Source organism: Rhinopithecus bieti, unplaced genomic scaffold (genome assembly GCF_001698545.2).
Source record: "Rhinopithecus bieti isolate Rb0 unplaced genomic scaffold, ASM169854v2 scaffold_7398, whole genome shotgun sequence".
Classification (NCBI taxonomy): domain Eukaryota; kingdom Metazoa; phylum Chordata; class Mammalia; order Primates; family Cercopithecidae; genus Rhinopithecus; species Rhinopithecus bieti.
The window spans coordinates 1,973,414-1,989,581 of NW_016805783.1; the positions used below are offsets into that span (position 1 = coordinate 1,973,414).

The 16,168-nt window shown below is 38.5% G+C and overlaps 1 protein-coding gene across 2 annotated transcripts in view; it reads left to right on the forward strand.

Moving 5' to 3' along the window:
* Nucleotides 1–16,168, forward strand: part of KPNA3 (karyopherin subunit alpha 3) — a 97,198-nt gene that overhangs the window by 45,267 nt on the left and 35,763 nt on the right. For both annotated transcript variants that reach the window (XM_017873755.1, XM_017873753.1), the window contains exon 2: nucleotides 1,996–2,040. In XM_017873755.1, coding sequence (XP_017729244.1) covers nucleotides 1,996–2,040 — 45 coding nt within the window. The remainder of the gene's footprint in view (nucleotides 1–1,995; nucleotides 2,041–16,168) is intronic.

Consider the following 16,168-nt stretch of genomic DNA (forward strand, 5'->3'; position numbering starts at 1 on the left):
TTGCTGAATTCTTTTTCTCAGCAAGGAACATCCCTGAGAAAGAGAATGCGCCCCTGAGAGTAGGCCTCTAAAATGGCCGCTTTGGGGATGGGTGTCTTGTACGGTTGAAGACAAAGGGATGAAATAAGCCCCAGTCTCCTGAAGCGCTCCCAGGCTTATTAGGACAAGGAAATTCCCACCTAATAAATTTTGGTCAGACTGGTTGTCTGCTCTCAAACCCTGTCTCCTGGTAAGATGTTATCAATGACAATGTGTGCCCGAAACTTCATTAGCAAGTTTAATTTTGCCCCGTCCTGTGGTCCTGTGATCTTGCCCTGCCTCCGTTTGCTTTGTGATGTTTTGTTATTACCTTGTGAAGCATGTGATCTCTGTGATCGACACCCTATTAGTACACTCCCTCCCCTTTTGAAAATCGCTAATAAAAACTTGCTGGTTTTACGGCTCAGGGGGCATCACGGAACCTGCCAACATGTGATGTCTCCCCCGAACACCCAGCTTTAAAATTTCTCTCTCGTACTCTTTCCCTTTATTTCTCAGACCAGCCGACGCTTAGGGAAATAGAAAAGAACCCATGTTGAATATCAGGGGTGGGGTTTTCCCCGATAAGTATGTTAGAGAGGAGATATATATTATTTCAGTGTTTCCTCATAAGGCATACCTCTTAATAAACTCAGAAGGATATCTTACCTTTTGATACAAAACATCTGTCTCAAACTTATTTTTATTTTCATGTTATTAAGGCCATGCCAATGAATTTACTTTTTCAAAATATGAATCATTAGAGATATAATTCATTGATTGCAGGCATCAGAAACCATCTGTGGCTGACTTAAGCAAAATCATAATTTATTGGAAGAATATAAGGTAGTTCATAAGGTGAGTAGAGAAATGGAAGAACTGGGAATTGAGCAAGTCAAGGATATAGGCATTATTTACTACCTTGTCCAAAATTCTTCCTTTGGAATTTAATGTGCCTTTTTTTCCCTTTCTCCTTAAGATTCAGAGTTATAGAGGAGATAATTCTGTTAGTGTAGTTGAGTCTCGTGACCTATTTAAGCTAGGAGAGAGTGAGCCACTTAGGTCTCATTAAGACTTCAGGATGGGAAGGATATAATTCCCCAAAGATCACTGGGTACAATTAGGGCAGGAAAATGGGTCCTAGGCAGCCAAGTCCCACCTTCTACAAAATTAACCGACAGATATCCAGTAAGATACAGAATTTGGCTTTTTAATGAATTGTAGCTCATCATTTAAAGTATAAGATGTGTCAGTCATTGAGATATTATACATTTCTTCTTTCTTTTTTATTTATTTATTTTTTGAGACAGAGTCTAGCTCTGTCACCCAAGCTAAAGTGCAGTGGCATGATCTCAGCTTACTTCAACCTCCGTCTCCCAAGTTCAAGCGATTCTTGAGCCTCAGCCTTCAGGAGTAGCTGGGACTACAGGGGCGTGCTACTGCACCCAGCTAATTTTGGTATTTTTAGTAAAGATGAGGTTTTGCCATGTTGGCCCTGGTCTTGAACTCCTGGCCCCAAGTGATCCTCCAGCCTCCTAAGGTGCTGGGATTACAGGTGTGAGCCACTGCGCCCAGCCAAGATTAAATTACTTCTAACTCAAATATCTTGAGTATTTTTTTGGGGGGGAGATGCAGTCTTGCTCTGTCTCCCAGGCCTGGAGTGCACTGGCGCCACCTCGGCTTGCTGCAACCTCTGCCTCCTGGGTTCAAGCAATTCTCCTGCCTCAGCCTCCCAAGTAGCTGGGATTACAGGTGTCTGCCACCACGCCTGGCTCATTTTTTTGTGTTTTTGGTAGAGACTGGGTTTTACCATGTTGGCCAGGCTGGTTTTGAACTCCTGACCTCAAGTGATTTGCCCGCCTCGGCCTCCCAGAGTGCTAGGATTATAGGCGTGAGCCACTGCGCCCAGTTGAGATCTTTATATACTAGCAGTATCCGTATTTTGATACATCTGTAATCTTTATTTTTCTTTTCTAGACAATGCGAAGACATAGAAATGAAGTGACAGTGGAACTGCGGAAGGTAAGGTTGATTTACATTTAAAGAAAAGTAATTAGATTTTTCTGATGTTAAAATTCTGTGTATCTTGAATAATGAAAATACTGTGGCAAATTCGTGGTCATCCCTAAAATCACACATCACTGGATACTTTATCATGGTCCGTATTCATAATAACTTTCATTTACTGAGGGTAGTAGGCCCTGTGTGAAGCACTTTACCATTACTGAAATTTCATAACATCTGATGAAGTTAGATGCTTTTTCTTTGACATCCTCTTTCTGTGGGCTTCCTCTCCCTTTCCCCGTGTAAAAGTTATACATACTTGTTAAAGATGCTTTAGATAAATAAATAAAAGTAGAAAAACCTTGTATTTTCCCAACTGAAAGCAACTGTTATTAAAATTTATTGTATTTTCTTCCATTGCTTTTGGAGGATCTTAGAGTTACCTTCATCAGATTGTGTTTTCTTTTTTCTTTTTCTTTTTTTGAGACAGCGTTTCACTCTGTGCAGGTTGGAGTGAAGTGGTGTGAAAGTCTTGACTCACTGCGAGCTTGACCTCCCAGGCTCAAGTGGTCCTCCCACCTCAGCCGGCTTGAGTAGCTATGAATAAAGGCACACCACCACACCCAGCTAATTTTGTTTATTTTTTGTAGCGACTAGGTCTCACTGTGTTGCCTAGGCTGACCTTGAATTCCTGGACTCAAACAATTCTCCTGCTGGGATTACAGGCATGAACTACCATGCCTGGCCCAAATTGTGTATTCATGTGAACACATTTTATTTGAAACAAATATTTAAATTGCTAATCAAGAAAATAATAGTGAATTCTCTTTCTATACACGTATCTTTTTTTTTTATTCTTTTTTTTTTTTTTTTTTGAGGCAGGGTCTTGCTCTGTTGGCCAGGCTGAAGTGCAGTGGTGCAATCTTGGCTCACTGCAACCTCTGCCTTCCGGTTCATGCCGTTCTCCTGCCTCCGCCTCCCAAGTAGCTGGGACTATAGGCACCTGCCACTTTGCCCAGCTAATTTGTTGTATTTTTAGTAGAGACTGGGTTTCACCATATTAGCCACAATGGTCTCGTTCTCCTGACCTCGTGATCTGCCCGCCTCAGCCTCCCAAAGTGCTGGGATTACAGGCGTGAGCCACTGCACCTGGCCTATACACGTATCTTTTAAAAAATAAATTTAAAATTTATTTCACATCTTTGATTTTTGTCTTAGGTTAGACTTTTCCTCATCTAATTCACTCCTAAAACTCCTTCCTATATTAAATTACCATCTTGGGCTGGGTGCGGTGGTTCATGCCATCATTCCAACACTTTGGGAGGCCAAGGCGGACAGATCACCTGAGGTCAAGAGTTCGAGACCAGCCTGGCCAATGTGGTGAATCCCTATCTCTACTAAAAATACAAAAATTAGTTGGGTGTGGTCGCATGCACCTATAGTTCCAGCTACTTGGGAGGCTGAGGCTGGAGAATTGCTTAAACCTTGGAGGCAGAGGCTGCAGTGAGCCAAGGTCATGCCACTGCACTCCAGCCTAGGTGACAGAACGAGACTCTGTCTCAAAAAAAAAAAATAAAAATCAAATTAAAAAAAAATTACCATCTTGAAACTTTTCAGTTGTAGGGAGAAGGAAGGAGGTCTTGATTCTGAAAGTACACATTCTCTTACAGTCACTAGAAATAGACTTGTGCATTTATTATTTAATAATTATTTTAAATACATACTTTGCTTCGTACACTGGCTAGGTAGCTCTTCAAATCTGTAAAGTTTTAAAACAGTATTGCCAGAAGCCCATTTTAACTACATTCATAAGGTCTTCATCAGAAATGCGTTTAGTTATTCAACCAAGCATTACCATTTGAGCAATTGTCTCATGGAGATGAACACTAGATAAATAATCACATAACCAAATATATCCTTACAAATTGTGAATGATGCTATGGAGGAAAAATAGCCATGAAAGTTAACAGAGTGAAGTTTTTTAAAAATTGCACATTCAAAGGTGATTTGTCTGAAGAAATAACATTTAAGCTGAAACCTATAGGATAAATAGGAATTAGCTTATTTTTTTCTAAATGTTTAATGAATAAGCATATTTTGAATTTTTGCCAATCAGTGTCATGCTTATTGGTATAGTATATAGTTCCTGACATCCATTCTCCTGTACCCTTTCCCCACCCCCTTTTTAAAATTAAATTTTGAAAATAACTTACTAAGAGTTGTATTATGTACTTACTAAATTTCAAAAAATTTAGTAGAATATTTTCTATGTAATTAATTAGCCCAGTAGCTCCAAAATTAGAAAAAATTAACAAGGAAGATCATTGTTTTGTTTCATTCATCAATGGATTAAAAGCTAATATGAGAGAGACAGAATTATTTTATGTCTATTATCTATTAATGTAATCATCGATCATTTTGTATATTAATAAACATTAACATAAGCTTAAAAAATACTTGCTAATTCCAGTTCTCTGTCAACTCCTTTATGAACACAACAATACCTTGGTAATCATATTTGCAAGTTCTCTCAGATCTTTGGGTCGTTTAGACCAGAGAGATGAGTTAAGCCTTAGCTTAATAAAGTAAGGTGAGATTTTTCCAGTCTTAACACTTTAAACTTTTTTTCTTTTTCACATTTTGTTGACATACAACATACATACAAAAGTCCACACATTGTAAGTATCCAGCTTGATAAATATTTGTAATGTGAACACGTGTGTAACCACCAGCTCCTGGATCAAAAAAGAGAATACCCCAGGGCCTCTTTCTAGGCATTAGTTATCCCCAAAGGTAACCATTATTCTGATTTCTAACAGATTTTTTTGCATATTTAGAACTGTACATGGGTAGAATAGTGTGTGTCCTTTTTTTGTTTGGATTTTCGTTCACTGAATGAAGATTACTTTCTTTAATAGATGCAATAGAAGTAAAATTGGAATTAAGCAATTAGTATTTATTGCCATCTGTTAACATTACACCGTCTGCCCCCAGATATGGGCCCTTACTTTTCCTTAACTTTTCGTGCTTGCAATTCCACTTTAAAACTTTTGTGTTCTAGTATTCAGAAGCCTCCTCTAGTTTAATCATTTTAGCCCTTCTAATGTACTTATATATCTATGCTACTAATTTATATTTATATTTGGTTACTTGATCCTCCTGTTGTTGTGCTGCCTTCTCTAATTTATAGAACTGAAAATTCTTGCTTGTCACAGCATATCTTTTTAAACATTCACCTTAGTTGCCTTAGAGCAACTAAGGCGTGAGCCACTGCATCCGGCCTGAAGTTTTTTGTTTTTTTTTTTTTTTTGAGACGGAGTCTCGCTGTGTCGCCCAGGCTGGAGTGCAGTGGCCGGATCTCAGCTCACTGCAAGCTCCGCCTCCCGGGTTTACGCCATTCTCCTGCCTCAGCCTCCTGAGTAGCTGAGACTACAGGCGCCCGCCACCACGCCCGGCTAGTTTTTTGTATTTTTTTAGTAGAGACGGGGTTTCACTGTGTTAGCCAGGATGGTCTGGATCTCCTGACCTCGTGATCCGCCCATCTCGGCCTCCCAAAGTGCTGGGATTACAGGCTTGAGCCACGGCGCCCGGCCCGGCCTGAAGTTTTAAGGCAACTTAGTTGCCTTAGAGCTTGTGCCCTTTCTTTTTTTCTGGGTAACATTATTTCCTTTCCAGTTACTGTGGTTCCATTTCTGAAAATACTTGTAGTAGGACCAAAAATGAAATTAACTAAAGAAATCTCAAGCAATTTCTTATTTCAAATTTAAGAATTCCCCAAGAAAGCAGTAGAAAGCAAACTTTTCCTGAAACAACGCCTGAAGTTTATTCAGACAAAACTTACTTGATTTTGATGTGACTTTACAGAGATGTGGAGAGCTCTTCAAGAGAAGATTCCTCCACTCTTTATGGTCAGAGTATCTGTCCCTGATTCCAGGCCTTGCTCTCTCTCTTGCTCCATTAAGGAGAGAATCACATTGTTTTTATTTAGTGACATTGAGATTCTTGAAAACAAAAGAGAGCTAGTCCCCAGAGTTTCATTGAGAAATTGAACTAGTGGATATCATCCCTCAGTTGTAATTCATTTTACTCCAAGGGATTTTGCTTTGAATATTTCATTTTCCCTTAGATTTTAAGCTTCTAAAGTGCAGGTAATAACCACATTCACTACCCATCTACATCCCTCCACCCCAGCCTCCCAAATAACTCCTAAGTCTTTTCCTTAACCCATCTCAAAATGCCTAATCAAATTATGTCTGTGTAGTTGATACTCATTAAGTGCTAATATTCAAGAATTAAATTTAATTATGATCTCTAAAAATATGCACTTATATTTAAGTTATGTATTGAAGTTTTTTTTTTTTTTTTTTTTTTTGAGAAGCACGGGGAAGTCTTGCTCGTCACCTAGGCTGAGTGCCAGGTTTTTTGCTGGCCACAATCTCGGGCTTAACACTGCCAACTTCTGCTTCCCGGGTTCATGCCATTTCTCCGGGCCTTCAGCCTCCACGTGGAGTAGCTGGCGACCTACAGGGGTCGCCCAGCCAACCCGCCCGGGGCTAATTTTTTTTTTTTTTTGTATTTTTTTAGGTAGAGCGGGGGTTTCACCGTGTAGCCAGGGATCGGTCTCGGATCTCCTGACCTCGTGAGTCCACCCACATGGCCTCCAAGAGTGCTGGGATTACAGGCGTGGAGGCCACCGCAACCCCGGGGCCTTTTAAGACAAATACTTTAGATATAGGCCGTGCTACTCAAAAGTCCTGATCTCTGTGACAAGTTAGGGAGCTTGTGCCAAAATGTAAAAGAAGGCACTGCTTCCTTCAAGAGAGTCTTTCTGACAGAAGTAAATGGAAAGATATCCCATGTTCATGGATTTGGAAGAATTCATATTATTAAAATATCAGTACTACCCAAAGCGAGGTACAGATTCACTACAATCTGGATCCACCTCTAATGTCATTTTTCACAGAAATAGAAAAAAATACCTCTAAAATTTGTATGAAACTACAGAAGACCCCAAATAGCCAAAGCAATCTTAATGAACCCGGAAGCATCACACTAACTGATATGAAAATCTACTGCAAAGCTATAGTAATCAAAGCAGCATGATAGTGACATAAAAACACACACACACACAACAGTGGAACAGAACAGAGAGCCCAGAAATAAATGCACACATTTGTAGTTGGTTGATTTTTGACAAAGGTGCCAAGAACATGCAACAGGAAAGGACAGTCTTTTCAATAAATGGTCTTGGGAAAACTGGCTATCTACATGCAGAAGAATGAGACCAGGCCCTTATTTCACACCATGTAGAAAAATCAACTCAAAATAGATTAAAATGTAAACATAAGATGTGAAACTGTAAAACTACTAGAAGAAAACACGGGGGGAAAATCTCCATGATAATTGGTCTGGGCAATGTTTTCCTGGATATGACCCCAAAAACACAGACAACAAAACAAAAACAGATGCAGTTATATCAAATTTAAAAGGTTCTGCACAGCAAAAGAGACTATTAATAAAGAGAGAACCTATAGAAAATATTTGCAAACCATACATCTGATAAGGGGTTAATATTATGTGAGGAATTCAACTCAATAGCAAGAAAACTAATCAATTAAAAAATGGGCAAGGGTTGGGCATGGTGGCTCACGCCTGTAATCCCAAGACTTTGGGAGGCCAAGGCGGGCAGATCACAATGTCAGGAAATTGAGACCAAAAACACGGTGAAACCCCATCTCTACCAAAAATACAAAAAAGTAGCCGGGTGTGGTGGCATTTGCCTGTAGTCCCAGCTACTTGGGAGGCTGAGGCAGGAGAATTGCTTGAACCTGGGAGGCGGAGGCTGCGGTGAGCCAAGATCACGCCACTGCACTCCAGCCTGGGCGACAGAGCGAGACTCCCATCTCAAAAAAAAGGGCAAAAAACCAGAATAAACATTCTCAAAACATAGAAATGGCTAATAGGTATATTAAAAATTGCTCAACATTACTAATAATCAGAGAAATAAAATTAAAACTGCTGTGAGATTTCATCTTAACACCTGTTGATAACCGTTATCAAAAAGATGAAAGATAACACATGTTGGTGAGGATGTAGAGAAAAGGAAACTCTTGTACACTCTTGGTCGAATGTAAGTTAGTACAGCCATTATAGAAAAGCAGTATGGGAAAGTTCCTAAAAATAGAACTACCTTGTGATAAAGCAATCCCACTACTGTGTATATATCCAAAGGAAAAATGAAACCTATATGTTGAAGAGATACCTGCACTCCCATGTTTATTGTATCACAATACCCAAGATAAGGAATCAACCTAAATGTCCACCAGTAGACAAACAGAAAAAGAAAATGTGATATGTGTACATAGTGGAATACTTTTTAGCCTTAAAAGAAAGAAACCCTCTCTTTTGCAACAACATGGACGAACTTGGAGGACATTACATTACCAGAAATAGGTCAGGCAAACAAGGCAAATATCACATGCTCTCACTTATACATGGAGTCCAAAAAAAGCTAGACTCATAGAAATAGAGAGTAGGGTGGTGGTTACCAGGGGCTGGGGCCAGGGGTAGGAGGCACAGGGATTTGGGGAGATACTGATCAAAGTATCTGGGTAGCTGGGACTACAGGTGCTCAACACCATGCTCAGCTAATTTTTTGTATTTTTGGTAGAGACGGGGTTTTGCCATGTTGCCCAGGCTGGTCTTAAACTCCTGAGCTCAATCTGCCCGCCTTAACCTCCCAAAGTTCTGGAATTACAGGCATGAGCCACCGCACTCAGCTGTGTTTATTAACTTATAGCCATTCCACAGCATATATATACTTCAAAGCATCATGTTTTACTCAATAAATATATAGAATTTTTGTCAACTTTTAAAAAATACTATGTTTAAAGTAGGTCTTTCTGTCTAAAGAACTGAACTAAACGGTGTGCTTAGTTTCACAATTGATTTATGTTCTGGCACAAGCTCCCCTCCCCACCTTTTTTTTGTTACTTTAGACGCTTATCACCCTGAAGGTAAAACCTCCCTTGTAGCAGAACTGTAACAAATAGTTTGAGAATTATTAACCAGTGTAAGGATCACACTTCAAATAACAGATATTGATCCGTCAAAATTGAGGATGACAGATGACATCTGTTTATTAATATTTACTGTTTACCTGGCCTCTGACTCCTTTTGTGTGAGTTGTTTTTTCTCTTAACCTCCTTGTTCTCTTTCTTCCCAATTTAGTGAGGCTTTTATGCATCAACACTTAAACACATCTGTACCTCCTTTTTTTTTTTTTTAATCACATTGTAGACAGAGTTATGTAGGAATTAAGTGACTTGCATAGTCACACGCTAATAAATGGCAGAGCTCTTAACCATTATGCTATAATGCCTCTCAAAATACATGTGTGTTGGTTGAATAATGCTTCGTGGGTTGAGAATAAGCTCAAAACCTGTTACTTGTATTTTCAACTTTCGGCACGTTATATTAAACTTGATCTAATCTTTTCTTGATGATTGGTCAGTCAGATAGGCCTAAGTCCCTTTTTTTTTTTTTTTTTTTGAGATGGGGTCTCGCTCTGTTGCCCAGGCTGGAGTCCAGTGGCGCGATCTCGGCTCACTGCAAGCTCCGCTTCCCGGGTTCACGCCATTCTCCTGCCTCAGCCTCTCAAGTAGCTGGGACTACAGGCACCCGCCACCACACCCAGCTAATTTTTTTGTATTTTTAGTAGAGACGGGGTTTCACCGTGTTAGCCAGGGTGGTCTTGATTTCCTGACCTCGTGATCCACCCACATCGGCCTCCCAAAGTGCTGGGATTACAGACATGAGCCACTGCGCCCGGCCAAGTCCCTTATTTTCATTAGATTTGGAGATGAGGCAGGTTTAAGATCCTACATAAAGAAAAAATCCACCCAAGTGCCCCACTTGGTTGATAAGATCCAGTACTTGTTTTAGTTAATTGTTTGAAATATATTTTAAAATACTCTAAATTCCCCATATCAACAAGCCAGAGAAGAAAAATACGATCATATCAGTTACTCATTTCTGGTAAAAGGAATAGAAAGGAATTGCCTCATCTTGATAAAGAGCACCACAAAAACCTCACAGCTAACATCATACTTAATGGTGAAAGACTAAATGCTTTCCCCTGAGATTCAGAAGCAAGGTGATGATGTCTATCATAACTGCTCTTACCCAGTATAATGCTGGAGGTTCTAGCCATTACCCTATAAGGCAAGAAAAAGAAATGAAAGGTATGTAGTTTGTAAAGGAAGAACTAAAACTGTCCCTATTTGCAGATAATGTGATTATCTGTGTAGAACATCCCAAGGAATCTATCAGAAAGCTCCTGGAACTAACAGGTGAGTTTAGCAAGGTCCCAGAATAAAGAAATCAGTCGCATTTATGTATGCTGAACATGTAGAAACCAAAATAAAAAAATACAACTTTTAGACAATTCAAAGAAAATAAAATACTTCCGTATACATTAACAAACATGTACAGGATTTATACAGTGAATATTACAAAATACTGATGAAAGACATGAAACAAGACTTAAAGAAATGGAGAGACGTATACCGTGTTCATGGATTGGAAGCCTCAACATAATAATGACATTGATGCTCCCTAAATTGATCTCCCTAAATTGATCCTATTGAAATTCAACCAAGATATTTTGTGGACATAGACAAACATTTAAAAATATGTATGGAAAAACACAGTCTCTAGAATAACTAAAACTTAACAAAGAAGAAAAAGAGGAAATTACTTCACCTAATATGAAAGCTTATAGTATATAGCTATAGTAATCAATACTGTGTGTTATTGCTAGAAGGAAAGACATAGACAACAGAACAGAAAATACAACACAGAAATATGCCTGCACAAATACATCCAGTTGATTTATAGCAAAGTTACAAAACCAATTCAATGGCAGGAAGGATAGCTTTTCCAAAAATGATGAGCCTAAACTTCACACCTTATGCAAAAATACAAAATGGGTTATAGACTTAAATGTAAAGCACAAAGCTATAAAACTTTTAGGAAAAAACATAGAGAATTTTCTGGATCTGGAAAGAAGCAAAGAGTTATATTTGACCACAAAAGACTAATCCATAAAAGAACAATTGATAAATTGGACCTGATTAAATTAAAAATTTTGCTGTGTGAGAGCCCATTTGAAAAGATAGAAAAGACAAGCTAGATATTGTAAGAAAATATCTGTTAAACCACATATCCAGTAAAAGACTAGTATCCAGTACGTATAAAGAACTCTCAAAACTCAGCAGTAAGAGCCAGGTGCAGTGGCATACATGTGTATTCCCAGCTATTCAGGAGGCTGGGGCAGAAACAACACTTGAGCCCAGGAGTTGGAGGCTGCAGTATGCTATGATCTTGCCTATGGACAGCCACTGCACTCTAGCCTGGGCAACATAGTGAGACCCCTGACTCAACACACACACACACACACACACACACACACACTCAATAGTAAGAAAAACCAAAACAATCTAATTTAAAAAGATGTGAACAGTCATTTCATTGAAAGGAAGACATACAGACATTAAATAAGCACATGAAAAGATGTTCAGCATCGTTAGCTATTAGGGAAATAGAGATTAAAGCCACAACTACACATCTATCAGAACAGCTAAAATAAATAGTGACAACACCAAATGCTGGCGACGATGTGGAGAAACTGATCATTCATGTTAGTGGTGGAAATGTAAAATGGTACAGTCACTCTGGAAAACAGTTTGTCCGTTTTTTGTCTAAACATGAAACCTCTGTGTAACCCAGTGCTTACAGTCCTGGACATGTATCCCAGAGAAAGGAAAATTTACATTCATATGAGATCTGTACATGCATTCCTGTATAGAACTTTATTTTTAATGGCCAAAACTTAGAAACAACACAGATGGCCTTTAATGGGTAAATAGACATACTGTAATATATCTACAGTATATCAATATGATAAAATACTATTCAACAATAAAAATGAACAATTACATAAGCAACAGTTGTTGATACAAGCAACGATTTATATAAATCTCCGAAGAAGTATGCTGAGCCTATGATTCTGTCACAAAAAGTTGTATGCCGTATGATCCCATTTATATAACATTTTTGAAATGATAAAATTTTAGAAATGGAAGACAGGTTAATAGTTGCCAGGGGTTATATAGGGTGTCAGAGAGATGAGAAGGATGTGGTTTTGCATATAAAAGGTCAGGAGGCATGCATCTTGTGTTTTTGGAATTGTTTGCCATCTTGACTCTGGTGGTAGATAACATGAATCTATACAGGTGATAAAACTGTGTAATACACACACACACGCAAATACATGTAAAATGAGGTCTAAATAAAACAAATGGATTGTATCAATGTCAGTATCCCAGTTGTAATATAGTTTTGCAAAGTGTTACCATTGGGGTAACCTGGGCAAAGCATACAAGGGATCTCAATATTATTTCTTTTTTTTTTTTTTTTTGAGACAGAGTCTCACTCTGTCGCCCAGGCTGGAGTGCAATGGCGCCATCCCTGCTCACTGCAAGCTCTGCCTCCCAGGTTCACGCCATTCTCCTGCCTCAGCCTCCCGAGTAGCTGGGACTACAGGTGCATGCCACCACGCCCAGCTAATTTTTTATATTTTTAGTAGAGATGGGGTTTCACCATGTTAGCTAGGATGGTCTCGATCTCCTGACCTTGTGATCCGCCTGCCTTGGCCTCCCAAAGTCCTGGGATTACAGGCATGAGCCACTGCACCCGGCCCATATTATTTCTTATAACTGCATGTGAATATACAATTATCTCAATAAAAATTTCAGTTACCAAAAAAAGCCTAAGTTAGTATCCAAAAAAGCAGCTATTTGATAATGATCCTGCAGGGAAAAAAGAAACATGCATTAGATTGTCAGTTCTTACATGATTGATGAACCAATAGTGTTATTTTAAAAAATTTGTTTCAATCAAAGTGTAATACACTGAACAGAGTGCCAAAAACGTAAACTTATAAAACTTGTGGGTGAATATCCATGTAGTCATGCAGCAGTAATACCATTTCATAAATGTTAATAGTGAGGGGAATTTTCATTGAGTATGTTTTCCTGCCTCGTTAAAAGCATTTAGATGCAACCAGGGTTGGACTATTTCTAAAATTAAAAAAAAAAAAAGAAAAGAAAAGAAAACAAACCCTAAGGAACTAAAGCCTAAACTAGATGAGGATTTAAAATTAGGGTATTATTGGATAAAAACAGATTTAATTACTTATTTCAAGCTTGAAAGGGGGCTGATAAATAATGTAATTATCCTTTTCATAAGATTTAAAAGAAGTGACATCAAATTTGCTCCACAAGTTTAGGTATAGAATTGCAAGCCAGTTTTTCAAGTTGGAAAGAAGAATTTGGAATGAAAAGGAAGTACTTTATGTACAGATTAATAACATATAGAACTTACTAACTCAAACAATATATTAAATTGGGTTATAAGAAATTGCCCATAGTTAACTGCTTTGACCTACAAAACAGTTCATGTGGTTCAACCTAGTAGAAAACAAGATCCAAAAGGGCTAGATAAATACACGCATACATGGATAATAGATTAATAATGGATTTTTAAAGGAATTTAAGAAATCCAGCTAATCCATATGTGTGTTTAAGGATTAGTTGGGTATTGAAGTTAGGGAAGTTCCCATAACCCCTGAGCTTATTTCTCACTTGACAAAAGAGAAGTATACCCTTTATGGATGCTGAATTTATTGTAGTGCAGTTTTCAGGAGGGTAAAAATCTCTATGTATCAAGTGAAGGGACAGTTTAAGTTATTGGTTTTAATGATTAATCTGACCATTAGAAACCTGCCCAGTGATTATTTTTCCTTGGCTTGTACTTATTTTTGTGAAGAGTAAAGTATGGGGCGGGCGCAGTGGCTCACGACTGTAATCCTAGTACTTTGGGAGACTGAGGCGGGTGGATCACCTGAGGTCAGGAGTTCGAGACCAGCCTGACCAACATGGAGAAACCCCATCTCTATTAAAAATACAAAATTAGCCGGGCGTGGAGGCACTCAGGAGACTGAGGCAGGAGAATCACTTGAACCCGGGAGGCGTAGGTTGCAGTGAGCCGAGATCGCACCATTGCACTCCAGCCTGGGCAATAAGAGCAAAAACTCCATCTTAAATTAAAAAAAAAAAAAGTGAAGTATGGTTCTTGTGCCATAGATATTTTGGTCTATGTTAGGATGTTTTCAGTTTAAATGCAGGGGTTGTTACCTAATGTTTGATAAAAGAAAGAATTTACTAAGAAGGTATAATAGCTTTAAACTAGTATATGCCTAATAGAATGTCTCTCTCTCCCTCTCTCTCTCTCCCTCTCTCTCTCTCTCTCTATATATATGTGTGTGTGTGTGTGTGTGTGTGTGTGTGTGTGTGTGTGTATAAAGTCAAAATTTGCAAATTTAGAAGAGGAAATTCATCAAAGACATAATCATTGTGGGAGATTGTCTTCTTAGTAATGAATAAACACCAATTAAGACGAGATAGAAAATGTGAATAATTCACAAATTTTAAGTAATAAACACATGTAAAACCACATATGTATTTGGAAACTGGTTTTATGATAGAATAAGCTATAGTTTCCAAACTGTGCACTGAGGTAACATGGGGCTCCACAGTGACCTGAAAGAGTCTTTGGGATATTTTAATTTTGGGAGAAATACAGTGACATCTTTCAGACACCACAGACTTAGATCTTGAGATAGTCCACACTTTAAACATTTAAATAACACTACATTCCTTTCTACAATTATTTTATCTAAGAGTGAAATAATTTTTTCTTTCAATTTATTTGTTTTTCTTTTCTTTTTCCCAAATGAGTACTTTGGCCTACACTGTGGACTGAGAAAGTTTGGGAACTTCTAGTATAAAGCAGGTGTCAGCTAATTTCAGTGTGTTGTACATACATGTTCTCTGACCACAATATAATTAGAATAAGACAGTTACAAAAACCTCATGTTTTAAAGTACGTCTGAATATATTGAATATATTGAGCATCAAAGAAATCTTAATGGAATCTAAGAATACCTAAAAATGAACAGTAGGAAAACTATTACATGTCAGAACCTGTAGAATACGGTTAAAGTGGTAATTTGAGACAAATTTGTAGCAAGTAGAGAGAAGGAACAACAACAAAATACTAGGAATTTTAGAAGTCATATTAATTTAAATACAGCATAAATTTAAAAACATGAGTGCATCAGCTAGTTTTTTGCTGCATAATACACCACTCCAAACTTTGTAGTTTAAAACAATAGCCATTTTATTGAGCTAACAGTTTTATGGGTTGGCGGAGTGGGTTTTTCTGGCATAGGCCAGTTCAGCTGTTTTCTGCAGGCTTCCCTTATTGTCTCTGGTCAGCTCGCGGGGTTGATTGGTGACTAGATGATCTAGCATGGTCTCAGGTAACTTGGCTGGGACTTGGTTGTTGTCCATGCAGTCTCATTCTCCATGGCTCAGTGTTCACAGGATGGTTTCAGGAAAAAAGTAGCAAAAGAGAACCTGTCCCTGATGTGTAAGCACTTTTCGAGTCTGTTTGCTTAACGTCCCATTGCCAAAGTAAGTCACACAGCCATGCCTGCAGTCAGTATGGGACTGGATATGGGAAGGGGAATTACTGCCATTTTTGCAAACAATCTACAATTTAAGTATGAGCAAACTTACGCAAATAGGCAAGGCACAGTGACTCACGCCTGTAATCCCACCACTTTGGGAGGCCAAGGCAGGTGGATCACTTGAGGCCAGGAGTTTGAGACCCGCCTGGACAACATGGTGAAACCCTGTCTCTTCTAAAAATACAAAAATGAGCTGGGCATGGTGGTGCTCGCCTTTAATCCCAGCTACTTAATGAGGCTGTGAGGCAGGAGAATCACTTGAATCTGGGAGGTGGAGGTTGCAGTGAGCCAAGATCATGCCACTGTACTCCATCCTGGACAACAGAGTGAGACTCTGTCTCAAAACAAAATCAAGCAAACAAAAAACTTACACAGATAAATTTGGAGATTTATGTGAAGAGGGCAATTTCCTAGCAGAAAAAATTAATTTACCCAGCTGACTCAAGAAGATAACCTGAATAGATCTTAAAAAAAAAAAAAAAAAAAAAAAAA